At 43.9% G+C, this 22854-nt stretch overlaps 1 protein-coding gene across 1 annotated transcript in view; it reads left to right on the top strand.

The window, feature by feature from the left end:
* The window catches only part of DLGAP2 (DLG associated protein 2), a 180352-nt gene that overhangs the window by 55290 nt on the left and 102208 nt on the right, over positions 1-22854 (top strand). Inside the window, exon 3 of the mRNA XM_069974533.1 lies at positions 20081-21156. Within this exon, the coding sequence (XP_069830634.1) occupies positions 20081-21156 (1076 nt within the window). The remainder of the gene's footprint in view (positions 1-20080; positions 21157-22854) is intronic.

Below are 22854 nucleotides of genomic sequence, written 5' to 3'. Positions count from 1 at the left end.
TGTTAAGCTTTATAGCTCTGGCGTCCAGATGTAATATTCATATTACTGTCCATACCGTGACCTATGTCATATCACCGTTCTCTCATGTTGCAAGGAGGATTTGGCCACTCAGATACCTGGGTCAGTTGTTACTGTATCCTACTGTATCCTATAGTTACGCTATAGCAAACACACTGTGCGCTTCATCAGGGGCTGCGGAATTTCCAGTGTGAAATCTGCTGCAATTCGCTAAGTGTGAAGTTACCCTTGGAGTGCTTTTCTAGAATATTCTAAGGAAGGTAACTGTAGATTGTAAGCCCTCGGGGGCAGGGTTCTCTATCCCTGTGTACCAGTCTGTCGTTTACCTTATTCATGTAACATATTTTGATTTTGTAATGTTCTGCTTGTTACCCCCATCGCTTCTATAGCGCTCTGGAATCAAGTGTGCTTTATATTATTAATAATAAAGATAATAATAATAAATAAGGTTCTTTAGTCCCTAACTCTCAACAACTTACTGTAGTTGTTTGGGAGTCAGAGGCCTAGGTGTCCTTCTTGAGTCGAAGCCCTCAGCTTCTTATGGTAATACCGAAAGTCATGTCATTAATTTTATCATCTGTGGATTGTGCTACCTGGGCGGGGCTCCATGGCTACAGCACCATTTAGCCCTGCCCACATCGCCACAGTAGCTCCGCCCTTCGGTCATTGCTGCATAGGCTTTGCCCCTCAGCGGCCATTGGTGTGGGCCAACCTAGTGGGGGTGGAGCCTAGCCCTTTAGGCTGGCCTGTTCCAATGGCCACTGAGGGTGTGGGGCAATGATTTCACGGAGGGGCGGGGCTCAGTGGTGGCCCAGGTGGCACAATCCGCAGATGATAAAAGACCACTTTTTACTGAAACAAGCACCATGACGTATGATATAAAATAAGGTATGAAAACTGCTAAATTTACCCTTTACACCTGTGTCAGAATGCAAAAAGGGGGGTGGACAGTGTCACTTTAAGGAAACAACAACAAAACTGTGCAGTAATTGCTGAATACATTAGTCATATAGTCAGGTTGCAGATTTCCAATAATACTTTGTACATACTGTATGACATGATGTCAGGGAGTAACAAATCTTTTGCTATATGTTGGAAAAAAACTTTAATTTTTTCACTTGGATAAAAAGTTTTTGAGCGCAGATTAAATTTAGAAAGGTAGCTTGTAAACGCCGGTTACATCAACCCACACGACTACGTTACCATGGATGCTGCATTTACATACTGTAATTAAGCCAGTAGTACAGTCATACAGATAGACTTAGAACCCAATCATATCTACCACTTATCTGAATAACAATGTCATTCCCCTTGTCATTTAAATGGATGAAGTTAAAGGTCGTCTATTCAACGTAACCATGGCTTTTTACACAAGACTATTAATATTTGTGTGAGTTGACAAGAGACTATACCCATAACCATGGTGGCTATTTACAGTGGATGTTATGGACTGTACAGTAAACTGATAGAAGCTTGGAAAGAATGATTCACCCAATGGGATGGCGGGGGATATATTTCCCTAGGTATATTTCATGGTGTCATAAACCTATCACCTTTTTGATATACTGTTTGTATTTAGATGTTATAGTTCACACTTTATTATTTTTAGGTTTCAGTTATGCGCTGTTTTGTTGTATTTTTTTTTTTTTACATTGCTATTCTTATCATTTATTAAGGTGGAGCCCCAACTTGTACAGAGTTAGCAGAGTTCACACAACTTATATATTTTCAATTAATCACAGCCGTTGTTGCAAATTGCAACAACGGCCATGATTAATTGAAAATATACATTGCATTGAAGTCTATGGAATCCCGGCCAGAGTGTATATAATCTGGTTGCGATTCCTTGCGACTGCATGAAAAACTGACTGTGCAGACAATGTAAAGTGTGGCTCCAGTCACACTTTACATTGTGTGCTATGGCTAATTGGAAAGCAGGCACACCGAAATGCGCCCACATCCCAATATAAATGAACTTCATCCGGCCAGTACTGCAGTACCAGCCGGGATGAACTTTACTGACACCGGACGCTCTGTGACACAGTCGTGTCACAGAATGAACAGTGTCATACGTAGTGTGAACACGGCCTTAGAGGGGAACTGTCAGCAGCTTAGACTAATCTTTCTGACAAGTCAGTTTTGTGCAGCTGCTATTCGTTAAATAGCGGCCGCACAAAACTGACTGTGCAGACAATGTAAAGTGCGGTTCCGGAGGCACTTTACATTGTGTGCTATGGTTAATTGGAATACAGGCACACCGAAATGCGCCCGCATCCCAATATTAATGAATTTCATTTGGCCAGTACTGCAGTACCAGCATGAATAGCCGAGGCATTATGGCCGCCCCCATAACAATGTACAAAAAGTGAAATAAGTAAAAATTACAGTCATAAAATAGAAACAGATTAGAATAAAAGAACAAGTTTTAGTATCTGACTCTAATCAGTAAAAGAAAATGTAGGTGACACCTTCCCTTTAAGCCCTCCTTTGCCTACGTTTCCTTATATCTATCCCTACAGTACCTCAGCCCTCTGCTGCCTATGATTTACCCTCCTTATCTCAGTTTAGTGCTGTACTGTAAAGCAATAGATTAGCTGTTATAGTAATATTAGTAATAAACATTTCCATTCTGCGGAATTTATTTTTGCCTGATGAATACTTTCGGTGTCCTTTGATGCCGTAAAACACGTAAACTGGGTGACTAGCTGACGGTAAGGATTTATGGAGACTATGATAATACATCGTATTTCATCCGGCTTTAATGAGTCATCTCCTCACATCAAGGTCTTTCTATGTTCTTGGGCTTCTGTTGTCAGAAATATTTCATTTTGTTCCATTTACATTTGGTTCTGTGATAATCTTATAATAAAGAAGGAAACCTCACTACCCTGCATTGACTCCTTCCCGGCTGCTGAACATAAATTAATATATGGATGAAATGGTCCTTGCTCCATCCTGGCATTAATTCACATCTGCTCTTTTATGGCAGAAGAGCTCTTGTTCAACTGGATTTGGTCACAGTGACAGCCTGATCTCTGTACTGTGACAAGTGGAACAAATCCGGGCTCTGTCACTAAATTCATGGTTACTAGAATGTAAGAGCTGATTTCCTGAATGCTTAAAGGGGAACTCTCAGCAGGTTAGACAAATCTATATATTCCTACTTACCTTACCTTCATCCTCGGCACTGTTCCAGTGCAGTTAGGCTGGGATCACACTACTTTTTTCCAATCCATTTTTTGCAAAAAAACAGATGATCCATCAGTTTTGATCCATTTTTCCATTGACTTCCATTATAACAAGAGTATTAAAATGGATCCATTTTTTTTTAACGTACATAAAAACGTAGACAACCGCATTTTTGTGTCCGGTAAAAAAGGATCAATTTTGATCCTTTTTAATTTTTTTTTATAATGGAAGTCAATGAAAAAACGGATCAAAATAGATGCACGCTTTTTTTATCTGTTTTTCGTCTGTTTTTTGCAAAAAAACGGATGGAAAAAGACAGATTGCAAAAATGTAGTGTGAACTCAGCCTTAGGGTACTATTTCACGGGCCGAGGAGGGCCCGATCAACGATGTAAACGAGCGCCGATCTGCTAGATCGCCGTTCGTTTACTGGGCCTATTCCACGGCCCGATGATCGTTGAGCGAGGGCTGCAGGGACATCGTTACTGATGTCCTTGCAGCCCTTGCTGCATACATTACCTGTCAGGTCTTCTGCTCCGCTCCGTCTTCCTCCCCGGGTCCGGCGCGCTCTGGCTTCAGAATGGCCTGTCAGCTGACAGGCCACTCAGCCAATCACAGGCCGCGGGGGTCCCAGCCTGTGATTGGCTGAGCGCTCCGTCAGCTGACAGACCATTCTGAAGCCAGAGCGCTCCGGACCCGGGGATGAAGACAGAGCGGAGAAGAAGACCTGACAGGTAATGTATGCTGCTGCTTCTAAAATCGTCGGTCGCCCGCCGTGCACCGCTATTCAACCGTAGCGATGCGCGGTGGGGGAACGATGATTTTAGGTCTGGCCCTAAATGAACGATCAGCCGATGACACGATCATCAGCTGATCGTTCTCTCTATTTCACAGAGCGATAATCGGCCGAATCGTTACTGTGGAATAGGGCCCTTAGTCTTTTGTTCCATGGTTCGGTGAGACTATTAGGAGCATTGCCCACCCCCATAGCACTGATCCGGCCCGCTCCATTCATTATTAGTAGAAAGGGACGAGGGCAGTGCTTTTATCGGCCTCATCAGACCGTAGCGCAAAAGACTAAGAGACATATCTTCCTCCTCGGCATCTCCTGTGCAATAGGGACATAGCAGCAGGTTAGATTCGTCCAAACCTGCTGATAGTTCCCTTTAAAGAGGTGGTGTCAATAAGCACAGAATGTTTTCGCGCCACAGCGCTTTGTCAAGTCTGTAGCACACAGACTTGACAAAGCGCTGCTGCGCGAAAAACGTTCATGTACCGTTCATGTACTCTATTTCTTACCTGGCTTATATTAGGAGCAAACCCTTTAAAGCAGCACACTGGTGTTTTTTTATATATATTTTGAAGATTTATTAAATTCAATTTCCATGACTTTCTTTTTAAGCTAGGGGCTCAGCCGTTCCGTCTATTACATCCTGACCGCACATCTGATTTCCTGAATCCCACAGCATAGACCAGAAGTCACTTTCACTATTCATTTCTATGGGACTGATATCAAGCGTCCTATAGAAATCAATAGTGAAAGTGACTTCTGGTCTAAACAGCAGACGCTGTGGAATTCAGCAAGTCCGATATGTGGTCATGTGATGTGACAGCTGGGTTAACAGGGCTTCTAGAATGAAAAGAAAGCCAGGGAATTGTGAAATAGAAAATCGGTTAAGTCCAATAAGTTGTGAAGTGGGGCCAACATGGATTGAACTTTCCCTTAAATACTCTAGATTTAATCCCTTAAAGTGTCATTGCCATTTGGAAAAACCTTTGACATATCATAAAAAAAAACATGTCAAAAGTTTTTATCGGTCCAGTCGGATCAGGAGGACGAGCCAGGAGAAGACTACGGCTCTGACTAATTGTCTATGCAAGAATATGGAGCCGAATGAGATCACAGAGCTGCAGTGCGGTCCTCATTCTCCCGATTGGCACGGGTCTGACCGCTTAGGCCCAGATCTATCAAAACTTTTGACATGCTTCTCTGACATGTCAAAAGTTTTTCCAAACGAAAGTGACACTTAAACCCCTTAAGGACAAGGCCAATTTTCATTTTTTAGTTTTTGTTTTCCCCTCCTCACCTTCTGAGGGCAAAAGAGCTGATTGAGGTCTTAATTTTTACGCCATGATCTCTACTTTTCATTGCCACCATATTCGTTTAGATAGGAAATTTTTATTGCTTTTTCTTCTTCTTTTTTTTTTTTATATATAATGTAACAAAAAAAAAATCCAATTCTGATGCTTTTTTGCTTCTTTCATTTACACCGTTCACCGTACAGGAAGTATTGTTGTATTTTAATAGATCGAACAATAACACACGCTACAATATATAATGGGGGGGGTTTAGATAGACCGGCATACTCATACGTCAGTCTTAAATTAGACCCCGCCCCCTTTCCCCCGACTAAATTCACTAAGAGACGCACGCCTCTTGATAAATCCAGCCAACCTGGCTGCTTTCAGCAGGTGCAGATTTGGATTATGATTGCGCAGGTGTAAATCATGATAAATGCGGCATGGGGGGAGGCCACGCCTCCTCCCCACCTTGCTGCGCCCCCCTGCTCGCCCAACAAGTTAGCAGGGGAAACAGCAGGGAGAAGAGACGAATCTGCGGCTTTTGGCTGGTTACTACCCTGTCGTGACATTCATAAATGTTCTCCAATATGTTTATTTATTTATTTTAGGCGTTTTATATATAAAATGGGGAAATTGGGTGAGTTAAACTTTTATTGAGGGAGGGGCTATGTCTTGTTTTTAAAAGTTTTTAAAAAATTTTGTTATACACTTTTTAGGTCCCCTTAAAGGGGTAGTGCGGCGGTAAACAATTATTCACAGAATAACACACATTACAAAGTTATACAACTTTGTAATGTATGTTATGTCTATGAATGGCCCCCTTCCCCGTGTCCCACCACCCCCACCCATGTACCCGGAAGTGTAGTGCGCTATACATACCTGTCACGTGCCGACACGTCTCCGATCTTCAGTCTGCGATGTCGTCTTCGGACGGCCGGGCCGAATCCCTCCGTCCGTCCTGAGTGCAGGCCGCCCTCTTCAGCGTCATCAGATGCTCAGCCACGATTGGCTGAGCACAGTTATGCTGTTGACACGGCAGAGGACGGCCGGCACTCAGGACGGACGGAGGGATTCGGCTGAAGATGACATCGCTGACTGAAGATCGGAGACGAGTCGGCACGTGACAGGTATGTATAGCGCACCACACTTCCGGGTACACGGGTGGGGGTGGTGGGACACGGGGAAGGGGGCCATTCACAGACATAACATACATTACAAAGTTGTATAACTTTGTAATGTGTGTTATTCTGTGAATAATTGTTTACCGCCGCACTACCCCTTTAAGGGACATTTATACATTCATTTATTACATTCCATACACTGATCAATGCTATACCGTAGCATTTGGCTGCTTTTACAGGGTTAATTTCCAGGGGATCACTTCCGTCCGTTGTAATGTTAGATCTATTAGGATTTGTTTTCCCCCTTTGCACTGTGCTCTCTACTTTTAGAGTTGCACTATTTTATGTCTCCATTATGTTGATCTACAGTTCATTGAAGACGTAGCAAGAATAAAATGGATTTCCCCGATGAATCATGCCTTGAGTTACACAGGTCGAGATTCACTTTGAATTCAACGTCTTCTTTTGAGACCAGAAGCTGTACATTACTAGTTTTTATGGTGAATTTGACTTTCATTTTTTATGTTCTTGCTCTATGTTTCGTATTCTACAAAACATATTGCTTTCGTTACCCATTATAACCGTCATAGTGTATCAGCATACATTGCTTTCCTAATGCATACTGTATGAGGCTAGGTTTAAAGCACGTTGGCTGTGTCTCTTTGCTGTATTCGCTTTAGAAGCATCCAGCGTTTATGGTTAACGTATCCATAGACCCTTCCATTACTCAACAGCAGCTAAAAGAGTGTAACAGATATTTTCCAGTAGTCTTCTTTTGGCCTGGAGCACCATTAAGAGCACTGCCCCACCCCCATTCCGCCGATGCGGCCCGCCTGCTTCATTGGTTATCATTAGAAGGGGTGGGGCGGCTCAGTGTCATGGGGGCGGGGCAGTGCTCCTAGCAGTGCTGCGGGTCAAAGATTGCACTGCTAATAGCATGGGAATGGCACAGAGGAGGGAGGTAAGAGACATACCATCCTCCTCTGCGCCACGTGCGCAAAAGGGGGCTATTCGTCCCCTGATACTTCCCCTTTAAAGAATGTCACTAAATGGTAAATGTTAGCCATGTACATAAAGGAATCCTCCAACACATAGATTAAACAGAAACATTTTGTAAACATAGTATGAGATAAATTGCTTCTTGAATTGGTGGGTTTATGGGATTTTTTAAATTTATTATCTGTTTTATTTCTGTCTAAGCTATACTGAATTTATATGTTACAATTTATTTTTTTTATTTTTTAACTGCTATGATATGATGTTTTGAATGGAACCTGTCACAAGGTTTATTCCTCCTTAAATGAGGGCAGCATACACTGGTGACAGAAATGCTGAACAGATAAGTGTATTACTTACATCATTCTGTTCAGCCGTTCTCCTAATATGCAGGAGAATATGATTCTTGCCACACCCCTCCCCCCGCCCTCCAGCCGCTGATTGAGAGTTGACTGACTATGCACAGCATGGATAGATAACTGCCAATCAGCTGCTGGTGGACGGAGTTTTCTGCTTTTCATGAATATCCAGGACTACTGGGCTCATGCACATAATGTTATTCAGGAGGAGATCTCTGGATCTCTGGATCAGCTGCACAGAACAATGTAAGTGATACATCATTCTGTTCAGCTTTACGGTCACTAGTTTATGCTACCCTGAGAAAGGACACCATAGAAACCTACTGACAGTCTCTTTTAAGATACATATTACTTATCAGTCACGAGTGAGTTGTATTTGCCATAGTGACTCTCCATAGTAAAAGAAAACTTACCTGCTTCATGGTTTGATGTCTCACAGTTAGAAAACAGTTGATGCTGCAAGTAACTCCCTCTTCTTTGTTCCTATCGTTGTCATTAGAAATCAGTGCAGGACATTGTGTGTCTGGCCAGAGAGCCCTGTAAGGTTGCCGACTTGGCACAGCGCTTACCGGAAGGTCTAATGTCATATCTGCTGCTGTCAGACAAGGGCACCATCTCATTTTATTACATTAATGTTATGATTAATAGAATCTCATCAAATTAAAAGTATGAAGGTAAAGTAAGAGCAGCCACAAAAGCAGACATGGGTAAGTAATATGTAACATATAGAGTTGGCAGTAGACTTGGGGGGACCGGTTGACTCTGGTGATCTGGCGCAACTCGCCTGCGGTGGCAGCCCAGGTGAAACGAGGTACAGGAATGTAAGACAGGTGTCTACTCATGGACAGGCTGACAGGTCAGGGCAGGCAGCAGGCAGAATTTAGTCAGGAAACTAGGCAAAGGACTGGTACACTGAATGCAATAACAGGCAAGTGTCACTGTCGTTAAAATTTTATTGCAGAAATCAATAGTACAGGCGATTTTAAGAAACTTTGTAATTGGGTTTATTAGCCAAAAAATGAATTTTTATCATGAAAAAGCAGTTTGAAGCTCTCCCTCTTTCTTTATGGTTTTCCTATGAAAAGAGAGAAAGTAGAGGCAGCAAAACAGGACAACAAAGAGTTCATTTACATTCACATCAAGGGCTCTCTCCTCTGACAGTCACCATGGACCTCTGAATAGCACTATGAATAGCTCCCCCACTGGGCAATCCTTTGTTCTCGGCTCTCAGCTGCCCGCTAATCTCGCCCCTTCCCCCTCCCCCTCCCCTCTTCATAGACCAGACAGATCCGACTGGTGAAAAAACAGTCGAGATTTCCTGATTCTGAGGAGTGGATGGCAGAAAGAAGAGGAGGGGGGACCTGGGAAAATGCTTTTTACATGCAGATAATGGCATATTTGGCTAATAAACCCAATTACAAAGTTTCTTAAAATCGGCTGGACTATTGATTTCTGCTTTCTCAAAAAGCAAGAGGCAATAAAGGATTGTCAGGGTAGTCAGGAAGAGGTTGGCACTTTATAGGCTTACTCGGCTTACCCTTTAACTGGGGTCATTAATGCATCAATGCCCAGGTCGTGTTTGGACATCAGCTTATGGGATCATAATGATCCCATAAGCTCATTTCCCTGTGTCTGCCCCCTCTCCCCTGTCCCCTGCCGCTGCCACAATCTTGTAACAGCGGCAGGGGAGAGACAGGGGAGGGGGCCTGAGGCTTACGTTTCCATGGCTACCATCGGGGCTCTGAGATCACTTCGCAGAGCCCCGATGGACACCGGACAGAGAATTCGACCTCTGTAGAGGGAGAATTCTCTGTCAGGAGCCCTATAGATGCTACGGTGGTGCTAACCGCAGTATCTATAGGGTTAACTGATAGCCGGGACCTGCCGCAGATGACTCAGGCGCAGCTCCTGCGCCTGTGTCATCCTGCAGCGTAAATTAACGTCGCTGCAGCATCAGGCATAGACTGCAGCGACATTAATTTACACTGCAGCGGCGGGAGGGGGGTTAAATGAGGCATGGGGAACCTTCAGCCCTCCAGCTGTTGCAAAACTACAATTCCCATCATGCCTGGACAGCCAAAGCAGGAACGGCCTCAGTTCCCCCGTCAGGGTCTGGGATCTCCAGTGCTGACACATCACAACCCGGCTGATGGACTGGCCGCTCAGCCAGTCAGGGACTGGGAAGTGGCCACTCTAGTCACTGATTGGCTGAGCGGCCAGTCCATGAGTCGGGAGTCATGGCGTCATCACAACTCGGTGGAAAATGCCTTCCGACAGGGGTCCCGAGGCCGGTCCCATCATGGACATGGGGACAGGTAAGTTAGTACTTGTAATGAATTCTCCCCCCCCCCCCCCCTTCAGCTCTCACTGGCTGCTGGATTTTATAATCGACCAGACTTCTTTAACTATCAATACAAATACGATACAAATATTTGTTCCGTACATCTGAATGGTCTCCGCTGCATAAGGATTGGATTTATGGAACATCTCCGCATCAGAAGTCTTCATTTGTAAACACCCCCTTGGATACCCTTGTTGTCTTTTCCTTCTGAGGTTATAGCTACAGTTTTCATTGTATTTATCCCTTTCAGAGACGCAGCTCAGGTATTCTGAGAGGCAGCTGCTGCAGCCACATAGAGCTGGAATGGAAAGGCGAGAGGGCCCATTGGGAACTGTATTGCTGTTTCCAAGGGAACTAGATTCTGGATTGTGTGTGTAACTATTATTGTCTTTGAAGCGTTCACTGTTATCACAAGTCTAATAAACCTGATGGCAAGGTCTCCATATAAATAGTATTGTCATTTCTAAACGTTATATGAAATTCATAGCTACTTCTATTGCAGTATTAATGTTGAATATTCCAAGGGTTTAGCTGCATTTAGTTCAGTATTAAACTTTATACTAGAAAGTGCATAAAAATAATAATGTATATTCTTGAAAGTACAGCTCTAGTCGACAGAAAATATGAGGTCATTTTGTGAAAGGAGAAGTCTGTCAAAAATGAAAATTCTGCAGAAGGAAGGTAATAAAGAAGGTATACTTACCTGTCCTGGTGCCCCTGCTGCACCACATTACAAGTTCCCTGACGCCCGCCGGGCTCCAGCTTCTTCCTGGTACATCACAACCTAGGGGGTAGTACCTGCTCAGTCAACGGTGTCCCGCTTCAGTCACTGACTGGCTGAATGGGAATTCCTGAGCCTGGGTTGTGAAGTGATGTATTGCTGCGGGGGCACAGGGATGGGTAAGTATACATTTTATTATGTTCTTATGTTCTTTATTATGTTCGTTATTATGCCTTCCGCAGATTTATTTTGGCTGGACTTCTAGCAATATCTTTGGTATCCATGGCACCATATTCTATATTGTAGACAAAGTAATGTATTCTCTTCTGAAAATAGTGAGGTTTGGGGGGGGGGGGGATGGGATAATAACGTATACCTGAAGTTCAAATAACTTTTCAGGATAAGGCTATGCTCACGTTACAATTGTACTCTGGAAACAATCTTTTTCTTTAAAATCAACTGGTTGCATAACGTTATATAGATTTGTAATTGACTTCTGTTTAAAAATCACCAGTCTTCCAGTACTTATCAGCTGCTGTATGTTGTGCAGGAAGTGGTGTATTCTTTCCAGTCTGACACAGTGCTCTCTGCTGCCCCCTCTTTCCATAACATGAAATGTCCAGAGCAGCAGCAAATCCCCTTAGAAAACCTCTCCTGTTCTGGACAGTTCCGGACATGGACAGAGGTGGCAGCAGAGAGCACTGCGTCAGACTGGAAAGAATACACGGCTTCCTGCAGGACATACAGCAGCTGATAAGTATGGGAAGACTTGAGATTTTTGAATAGAAGTAAAATACAAATCTATATAACATTCTGAAACCAGTTGACTTGAAAGAAAAAAAAATCCACCGGAGTACCCCTTTAAGTCAGAATGAAACAATGCTGCAAAGAGCAGTTCTCCTCCTGGCATATCTAGGACATCCATGTGCTCTGCTCACATCTATATTGTAAGCTCCTCTCACGAAAGCATCAGTGCATAAGATACATTCAACTCTACCCAATTTGTGTGTGTGTATATATATATATATATATATATATATATATATATATATACTCGATGCCTGCACATGGGTAAGGCAAGTGTGTAATAACACAGCAGCTAATGCTGAGGTCTTGTTGCTGCATATTATAGGCAGGGTTATAGGACATTAGCAGGAGAGTATTTTTCTGGTTCCCGTGCAGTGATATTACAGTGAATTAATATCACTGCACGACTATTCAGGGAATCACATCACAGACTTATTTATCTCCTGGCTTTTTGTTTTATTCAGATATGTTCCTTGGCTTTAAATTCCTACCGAATCCAATGTTCATGGAGGTTTTGTGATATCAGGTGCACCCATAGTAAAATGTAATTAATTTTGACAAGACCGGTGTGCAGCGAGGTTGTGGCGGCTTAATGCGCACTGTATCACATAATTCTGCTCAGCTGCGGCCTCTACATTATTCTGCTAGACGCTTAATTGTTTTACTTGGCTTGTATGAAGTGACATCACCATGTTATCCAGGAAGTGACATCACCATGTTATCCAGGAAGTGACATCACCATGTTATCCAGGAAGTGAAGCCTTGATGCAGTAGTAAGTGCAGGGAAAAAAAGCACTTTATAAGCATTTCCCGTAATAAGTGTATATTGGTGATTTGTATAACTTTTAGGGGACAATACAATACTTTAAAGGGAACCTGTCACCCCCCGTGCCGGGGTGACAGGCTCCCGACCCCCCATTAGAGCACCCTATACTCACCTAATCCCGCCGGGTCCCGCTTCTGGAGGTGGTCGGGTGACGGAGATCTCAGCCGCTGCAGCCCGGCGCGCGCGCTGAGAGATGAGTCCAACGCTCATAGAGAATGACAGGAGAGTCCAGCGCTCCGTCATTCTCTATCTCTCAGCGTGCGCCGGGCTGCAGCGGCTGAGATCTCCGTCACCCGACCACCTCCAGAAGCGGGACCCGCCGGGATTAGGTGAGTATAGGGTGCTCTAATGGGGGGTCGGGAGCCTGTCACCCTGGCACGGGGGGTGGGGGGGTGGGTGACAGGTTCCCTTTAATAAAAATTTTTGCCAGTATTCTCCTTTAAAGAGAACTATCAGCAGGTTAGAGGAGTCTGTACCTATTGCACAGGACATGTGAAGGAGGAAGATATGTCTCTTGCCTCCCTCCTCAGGGCAGTTAGTCTTTTGCGCCTTGGTCCATTCATACTGTTAGGAGCCCTGTCCAACCCCATAGCGTCAATCCAGCCTACTCCATTCATCACCATTAGAAAGGAGCAGGCCAGCCCGGGCAGGATCGGCACTATGGGGGCGGCCAGTGCTCCTTACCGGACCATGGCGCAAAAGACTAACTGCACCGGAACAGCGCCAAGGAGGCTTCTCCTGTGCAATAGGGACATATCAGCATGTTAGATCTATCCTTTAAAAAAATAATTTATCCCTTAAAAAAAAAACTAAAAAAAAAAACAAGGGGGCACAATCTAAGTTGGAGGCTAGAGTAGTAGACACTTGGAAGAGACTTCCAGTAGATGTGGTTGGTAAACCTAATGTAGTAAATGTTGCAGCAGGAAAACAGGGGGTTAAATAAGCACATGGCAGTATATGGTCATGACGATCTTCCTAGTTCTTTATAGTAATAAATGTACTGACATTAAATAACTCCTATAATATCATACAACACTACAAAAGCATTTATCCCCCTCCCCCATCCCCCACTACGTTTTTATTTAAGCCATTGGGATACAGAACCTAAACTCATCACAAGTAAAGTGCTTGATCCTCGAGATCCTGTCGAGTCTGAGTTTACATCTCAATTGCACAATTGTTTTCTTGTTGAAGTATAAAATTACAAATAATAACTGTTTCACTAGATTGTAAGAAATTAATCAAAGCAAAACAGAGGAAAATTTATTTGCTGCACATTCTGACTAATAATAAAAGTTATTTTATTGCTTAATTCGTCACCTCCCCCTCCACCCCCCATCAACCTGTGGCAGCTCTACAGACGGATCCACGGTAAACATTTGCCTTCTTGTCTCAGGCAATGACTTCCCGCCGAGAAGCTAATCGTTCTGTACTGTAAGCAGGAGAACAATGAAATCTCTCTACATTTATAAAACAATAAAGCTACACTGTAAATAGAATTCTCCTAAAAACTCGAGGTTTTCTGCACGGAAGATTATACCGAATGCGGGGAGATGTTCCAAAGCTGGAGAATATACTAAGAGTCAATGTGGTCCAATCTAAGGGCCCTATTACACAAAGCGATTATAATCGGTCGAATCACTCCATATAATTTAAACAATGATCAGCCGATGAAATGATCGTTAGTACGTGTAATAGCGATGCGTGGCTGACGGCTGATGATTGCCCAAACATCTGACACCGTAACCCTTCCCGCTCCCGGTCTTCTCCCCTGTGCTTGACAGCTTCCCCATCCCGGCAGCTGCAGCGTCTGATCGGCCTGTCAGCTGACACTGCAGCCCCCGGGACCAGGAAGCTGCGGAGCCCAAGAGAGAAGCATCAGGTATTCGGGCAAGGGCTGCATGGACATCGCTAATGGAATTACAGCGAACAATTAGCAAACGATTAGCGATAATTTTAGGATCAGATCTAAATCAACGTTCAACAATTTTTCGTTACACAGAACGATTATCATTTAAATTCAAACGATACAATGATTTTTCGCACTATAATTGTCCCGTGTAATAGGACCCTAAGATGCATTGTAGAAGTTTTGTGCATTTATTTGTGAATGTCATAATAAATCCGGGGAAGGGAACCTTGGTTCTCCAGCTGTTGCAAAACTACAACTCCCATCATGCCTGAATAGTAGGAGCTTTAGCGTTAGCTGTCCATACATGATGGGAGTTGTAGTTTTGCAACAGCTGGAGAACCAAGGTTCCCTACCCCTGTGTTATTCTGTATATCAGCATCAAAGAGAACAATGTAACAAAGTAACCTTGTGCTAATTCACAGCAATAACATTTTAATACAATAAAAACAAACAAATAAAAACAAAATAAATGTCAATTAGAAACCGATATTTATGGCTCTTGTATTAGAATCTTATGCCGGTTATTTTAAGATTTTGCGGCACGGTGTATGTTTAATTAAATTTAATATATTAGAAACATTTGATGACTTATGCATTCCCATGGAAACTGATGTTTTTGTCTTTTTGCCGTTAGTGTGCATTGTTTACATTCAGCAACAATTAATCAAGCGAAGACATAATTATTATGATGAGCGAGTATTACTTGACTGACTAGCTATTCGACCAAATACTACACTATTCAAAATACTCGTTTTCGATCGAGCATCCAACCGAAAACACAGTAGGAATTTGCTTCTCCTCCCACCTACCCTGGCGCCTTTTTCTAGCCAATAACTATGCAGGGGGTGTGAGAGGCCCTAAGAGCACGCTGACATTGTGAAACTAGCGTCTACATTCATTGGCTGGCTTAGGGTCCTATTCCACGGGCCGATGGGGGCCCGATCAATAATGTAAACATGGGCCTATTCCACGGGCCTGGGCCTAGTCCACGGCCCAATAATCGTTTAGCAAAGGCTGCAGGGACATCGTTACTGATGTTCTTGCAGCCCTTGTTTAAACACCATACTTTACCTAAACATGTTGCAGGGCTTCTCCTGCGCTCCATCTTCCTCCCGCTTCCGCGCGCAGCAGAGGCTTCAGAGCTGCCTGTCTAAGCTGACAGACCGCTCAGCCAATCACTGGCCAGGACCGCTGCGGCCACTGATTGGCTGAGCAGTCTGTCAGTTCAGACAGGCCGCTTCGAAGCTGCTGCTGCGCGCAGGACCGGGAGAGAAGGAGGGCAAGAGAAGACCTGCAGCCTGGTAAGGTAATGTATGCTGTTTGTGAAATCGTCGGTTGCCCGCCGCTCACCGCTACTCCACACAGCAATGGCTGGTCTGCGCCCGATGATTTTAGATTTGCAGGCCAATTTGGCCGATTACCGTTCCATGGAATAGGCCCCTAAGTCATGTGACCTCCAGAGTATAGGAACTTGGCTTTTCCTGCTCGTCATCAAATGCCATGTTGCTGCTAGTCAGGGAGAGAGGCTGGAGAAGGGAAAGTGAGGATTTAGCTAATTCTAGGCAGGAAAGACCCCAAAAGCCCCTGTTAGGGCTACAATTATACACATGTCGGCATATATCTACAGATTCCCTGTGAATAGGCCGGCTACCAGAACATCTGCTGCTTATTCTCACAGACAGGCAGGCAGCTGCTCACTGTGAAGAAAAGGCTTCAGTTCATCTATTTGCAGCCACAGTCTAATTGTTGCAGGACAAGTTGAGGGAGAGATCTTGGAGTAGGGACAGTTAGGATTTTAAGTGATTGTAGGCAGACAAAAACCCAAAAGCCCTTTTTAGAGCTACTACACAGCACAGTATATAGCTCCGTCCATACAGTGAATAGGCTGGCTACCAGCACATCATCTACTTAGACAGACAGACAGACAGGCAGGCAGCTGATTCTCCAGACCTTTTTACTGTTAGGCCCTGTTCACACCACTGAGTGAGAACTTCGCAGAATCCCGCCATGCTCAGTGTCTCACTGTGAGTGAAGCGCACGTGTCCGCTTCCTCCCCTCTCTGCTCAAAGACATGACATGTCATTTCTTCGAGCGGAGATCGGCGGCAGCGGAGGAGCGCGCGCCCTCTCCTTCACTCATAACACCACAATGAGCATGGCGGGATTCCGACGTTCTTGCTCAGTGTGAACGGGGCCTTACATTGTAATTGTAGCGGGGCAAGTTAGCAGTAAGTGACCACATCACAGACACAATGACAGTTAGGGGTGGGGGCTCTTTTGATTTCCCCCTTGCCTATGCCACCTGTGGTTGTCATTGGCAACATGATTTATAGGGGTGCAGTAATTTTTTTTTTCTTACAGTATGGCTTTCTGTCAATGCTAATGTAGAGGAAATAAGGTTTCCTGTTATTTTTTTCCACTTTAGAAAGAGGTTATATTGTGTTTGGAGTGTATAGTTGAAAGGCTGTGATAGTGGCGTAATGATGATGCGACTTTGGCGTGTTAGAGGCATGCTTCCCCTGCTGTCCCAGTTGCATTCCAGTGGTGTTTGCAACATTTTCTGGGGTGTCATTGTGGACTTGGGGACCTCCTAGTGGTTGAATTTAGTCTTCAAAGAAACAACCAATCAGATTCCACCTTTCATTCCTCACAGACTCTTTGGAAATTGAAAGGTGGAATCTGATTGGTTGCTAGGGGCAACTGAGCCAGTTTCACTTTACACCATGTTTGAAATATCTCCCCCACACTTTTTTTTATATAGTAAAGCTTGCGTACACATTCATACTATGGCTTTAACCCCAGATTATATCTACACATTCCTGTGGTTTTAAGCAAAATGTGGTAAAATATTTTTGTTGATTATTGCGCAATCAGTACCAAAAAAAAGCACAGAGTGCCTATGTCTACAATGGGGACTTTATGTTGTGCCATATGGTGCCCTGTCATGTGAGAAAGTATTATGTATAGAGGCCACCCAGCCCAGTAACAGTAACCAGTGCTAAGGGTTAAAGGGGTAGTTCCCCCCCCCCCCCCCATAAAATTATTTCAAATTGACTGGTGCCAGAAAGTTCCAGAGATTTGTATTTTACTTCTCTTCAAAAATGTCCAATCTTCAGGCACTTATCAGCTGCTGCATGTCCTGCAGGAAGTGGTGTCTTTTCTCTGATCTGACCCAGTGCTCTCTGCTGCCACCTCTGTCCATGTCAGGAACTGTCCAGAGCAGCAGCAAATCCCCATAGAAAACCTCTCCTGCTCCCCAGACTGGAAAGAATACACCACTACCTGCAGGGCACACAACAGCTGATAAGTACTGGAAGACTTGAAATAATTTTTAATCGAAGTAAATTACAAATCTCTGGCACTGTCTAGCACCAGTTGATTAGATTTTTTTTTGTGAACTACCCCTTTAACCGTAGGCAGTCATGGCATTTTCCATTGATATTAAAGGAACGTTCAGTTCTCTTTGTACCGGATTTATTTGCTGCCATTTATAAGTTTTTGAAAACTAATTACACAGGACGATTATCGTGCAAAAAATCGTTGTATCGTTCGAATTGTTCTGTGTAATTGCGAGCAACGATCGCAAAATCGTTCGTATGTCGTTGATCGTTGATTTAGGTCTGACCCTAAAATTATCGTTAATCGTTCGCTGTAATTCCACATTCGTTCGCTCAAGTTCCGCATTTTTTCACTAATCGTTCAGTGTAATTGCACATTGTTCATTGCTTTTCTGGGATCAGAGGGAATAAACGATCATAGTAACGATCACAATAACGAACGTAGTAACGATCGTAACTAACCACCATCGTTCTGTGTAATATGGTCAACAATTTCAGGTTAACGATAAAAAAATCTTGTTTGCGATCGTTTATCGTTAGTCGTTAAAAATCGCTCCGTGTAATAGGACCCTAAGAATCAACGCGTTGCGTTAGATTTCTGGTCATTTCTTTGCAACGAAACAGGATAAAATTGGATTTATCCAGCCTGACCACCTGCCGCTACCGTTCTGCCGTCTCTATTACCGCTATGCGACTATAATAGTGATAAGGATCGGAATAATTGTATCTAAATATCCACCCTGTAATTTCTCGAGTGCGTTTTACGTGAATACTTACAGAGCATTAGTATTGGATTGTGAATAAAGGATAATATGCTAGAATGATGACTAAATGCTATGATTATTGCCGCCGTTCATTCCCGCCATCAATCTATTATCTGGGATATAAACATTAGGCCCAGTCCTGTATGTTAATGTTGTTACCAGTAGTGATGGAGGAATAGCGGGGTTACTGTACGTATCGGCGCCGTTCTTGATCCCTTCCAGTCTGTATACACTGCATTTCCTTTGGGTCCTGCAGTTCTGAGAAGAAATTAATAAGTAAAGCCTATGATTTTCTTGTCACATTTTCTTTAAGAAGCATTTGAGAAATAACGGATCATTTACTGGTTTTATGGCCGACAAACATATCGCAAAGGTTAAAACATACAACTTCCCGGCGCTTATTTCCATGATGATACAGTTAGAAATGCTGACATTTATTTGGAAGGTTATAAAACACTCATTATGGGATGAATGTTAAATAACTGGGAGAGTCATTCTGTTACTGTATAGTTACTGAAGAGAAAAAAAAATGACACTTTAGTAACTAAGTATTTTTCTATTTTTATAATATAAAAATTAAAGTCTGTCTGTCGGAGCGGGGACCAGGTGATGTATACGCTCCAGCGGCCATGGGGTTAACGGGGTGGGCTGCTGTATACAGTATGGGGTCTACCTGCAAGAAGGGGGAAGTGTATGCAGTATGGGGGCAACCTGCGGGGGTGAAGTGTATACAGTATGGGGGCTACCTGCAAGAAGGGGGGTTGTATAGAGTATGGGGGCTACCTGCGGGGGTCGAGTGTATAGAGTATGGGGGCTACCTGCGGGGATGGAGTGTATACAGTATAGGGACTACCTGCCGGGGGGGGGTGTATAGAGTATGGGGGCTATCTGCAAGTGGGGGGAATGGATAGAGTATGGGGGCTACCCACAGGGGTGGGGGGTGTATACAGTATGGGGCTACCTGCGGGGGGGGGGTACAATATGGGGGCTACCTGCAGGAAGGGAGTGTATACAGTATATGAGTACCTGCAAGGGGGGGAGTGTATACAGTGCGGTGGCTACCTGGAAGGGGGGGTTACGGTATTAGAAACTTTGAAACCTCTTCTGTGTTGTCCTCACCGAAATATACACTAAAGGTTTACAGGACCTCCAACAAGTATATACTACAGGTATACAGGACCTCCGCTAACATTGTCAATGTTGTATATAACCAGGCTCAGCATAACACTACCAATGTTGTACATAACCAGGCTGTATATAACACTACCAATGTTGTATATAACAGGGCTCTGTATATAACACTGCCAATGTTGTATATAACCAGGCTGTGTATTACACTGCCAATGTTGTAGATAACCAGGCTCTGTATATAACAATGCCAATGTTGTATATAACCAGTTTATTTGAAAGAAAAATATTTTCGCTGAATTACCCCTTTAATCTTAGGCTTGGTCAGGTCCCAGAGGTCAAACTTATACTCATGTTAAAAGTGATCACATATACATCATTTTGATTAAAAAAAAAAAAAAATTCCTACTATATGTATTATTTTTTAAAAAACGTATAGATTTATTCTGCCCTGCTTAAATGACTTTGTCTTCTTTTCAGATCAACAGCAATACTCATGGTCGCCTTCCCAGCACTTCAATGAAGAAAAATATTCTCCCGTCCTTAGGAATATGAAAGGATTATCTGGTAGCAGGAATCAATCCCAGTTATGTTCCGGTCATACTTGTGGCTTAGCATCTCCTGAGGATTGTGAACATGTGCATGATCATGGGCACCATGGGCAAGAAGCCAGGCAGTCCTATCTACTTAGTCCTACGGAGAGTTGTCAGATGGACCACCACCGTTGCTCCCCGCGGAGTTCCATCCACTCCGAATGCATGATGATGCCTGTGATGATGAGCGATCATATGTCTAGTAGCACTTTCCCAAGAATGCACTATAGTTCCCATTTCGAAACCCGTGACGACTGCGCTGTCTCCCATACTAGTAGTAGTAAAATTAACAGAATTCCCGCCAACTTGTTGGACCAGTTCGAAAAACAACTTCCTCTTCACCGGGATGGATTTCACACGTTACAATATCAAAAGACGTCCACCGCTACGGAACAGAGAACGGAAAGCCCCGGAAGGATACGTCACCTTGTCCATTCTGTACAGAAACTTTTCACCAAATCCCACTCTCTAGAAGGATCCTCCAAAGGCAACGTAAACGGTACTAAAGGAGACAGCCGCGGAGATGACCACCATCATGGCCATTACTCAAAGCATAGCAAAAGGAGTAAAAGTAAGGAAAGAAAACCAGACAGCAAACATAAGTCTGGGATGACAGGGTGGTGGAGTTCGGATGATAATTTGGACAGTGATAGCACTTACAGAACCCCTAGTGTAATGAATAGACATCATGTAGACCATATATCTCATTGTTATCCTGAATCTCTGCAGGGACACTTTGGAGATCTTTCCCTTAAGACTTCTAAAAGTAACAACGACATGAAATGTTCGGCCTGTGAAGGTCTTTCTATGACCCCGGAAGGAAAATATATGAAAAGGAGCTCATGGTCGACACTTACTGTAAGCCAAGCAAAAGAAGCCTATCGAAAATCATCCCTTAATTTGGATAAACCTTTAGTCCATCAGGAAATAAAATCTTCCTTGAGACCATGCCATTACCTTCAGGTGAGATAGCGAATGATGGCCGCCGTTATAAGGGTTACTGCATGATGCCTATTCACAGGTTCTCACCATTGGTTTGGTAGATGTTGGTAGCCTCGTAGAGAGATTACGAATTTACATTGAGATGTACTTAGGAATTTCCAATCATGGTAACTCCATGGACATTTTCAACAAAGTTGCATAGAGGGTACGTAAAATCTTTACATTGAAAAGAGTAAATGTCTGTCACTGTCATAGAGATATACCATCAAAAGAAAAGTCCAACGGCACCAGTCACAAATGTGTAGAGAAGGATGCATGCCTGGAGGTCCCAATTAGAGAGGATCGAACATCAGGAATTGTCAGGTTCGATCGAACTCGAACCTTCTCGAACCTTCAGCCCAATGCCTTCCCGTTCTGTGGGGAAGGTGGAGACAGCGCGCGTACCGCCTGGAAAACAGGGATACAGCCTAGGTAATAGGTTGTATCCCTGTTTTCCAGGCGGTACGCGCGCTGTCTCCACCTTCCCCACAGAACGGGTAGGCATCGGGAATCAAATGCTGAAGGATCGAGTTCGATTGAACCCGACAATTCCCAATGTTCTATCATCTCTAGTACCAATCCCAACAGGAGGCCAAGTAACATCCGGATACAATTCATCCGGCAGCATCCAGTGGTCAAACTCTTAGTGATGTTTATTCAAGCAACATACAGTACACCATGGCAACGTTTCGACCCCTGGCTTGAGAATGATCCCCAGGGGTTGAAACGTTGCCATGGTGTATGTTGCTTGAATAAACCTCACTAAGAGTTTGACCACTAGATGCTGCCGGATCAATTTTTTCTGAACGTCATAGCGACATTTCGAAGGTTTTGATCAGTCAGGTAGTGTTCAGACCTGTACCGATCATCAGAATTAGCAGGAAGAGGACCATGCTGCAGCACGTCCACTCCCCGCTCTGTCAGCATAATCAGTCAGGCTCTATTATGACAACATTATGAGCTCGACTGATCACATAACACAGAGTCGGGAGAGGATTGTGCTTAGCGTGGTCTTCTCCCGGCTCGTTCTCCCAATCGGAGAACACTCTATGACATGTCAAAAGTTTTCTATGATGACAGTGATGGGGAAGGGGGGGGGGCAGACTACAACCCTTAGTGCACCGATCCACCACTACTGGCCCGCCCTTTCTAATGAATATTGGGGAGGTGTTCTACAGTGATGTCACTTTGGAACTCATCACTGTAGAGCAACAGATGAAGACTCATTAGAAGGGCTGCCAGGGTGAATAGATGGACTGAGGGGGGTAGTCCTACCTTCAGTGCACCAAACCAGCACCAGGGTCACTTCAGTGATGACCAGTGCTCGTTCTTCTATAGCTATACTACGTATAGTGGCGGCAGCGTTGCAATGTTGCAGGACCTTACACCACTGTTAATAAAAAGTCTGGAAATAAAAGGGATGAATGCTGCTAAACATTAAAAGGGGTTAAGCACTTAACACGGGAGCTGCAGCCCCTTCAAACAGAAGAACGGCATTGGTGCTGGGAAATGGAGCCCCACTGATCTTATATTGATCTCCTATCCACAAGATAGGCGATTAAAGGGGTTATCCAGCGTCACAAAAACATGACCACTTTTCCCCCTCTCTTGTCTCCAGGTCAGGTGTGTTTGCAATTAAGCTCCATTTACTTCAATTGAACTGAGTTTGATACCCCACCC

Source organism: Dendropsophus ebraccatus, chromosome 6 (assembly GCF_027789765.1).
Source record: "Dendropsophus ebraccatus isolate aDenEbr1 chromosome 6, aDenEbr1.pat, whole genome shotgun sequence".
NCBI lineage: Eukaryota > Metazoa > Chordata > Amphibia > Anura > Hylidae > Dendropsophus > Dendropsophus ebraccatus.
The sequence above is the reverse complement of the archived record's forward strand: the minus strand, read 5'-3'. Positions and strand labels throughout refer to the sequence as shown.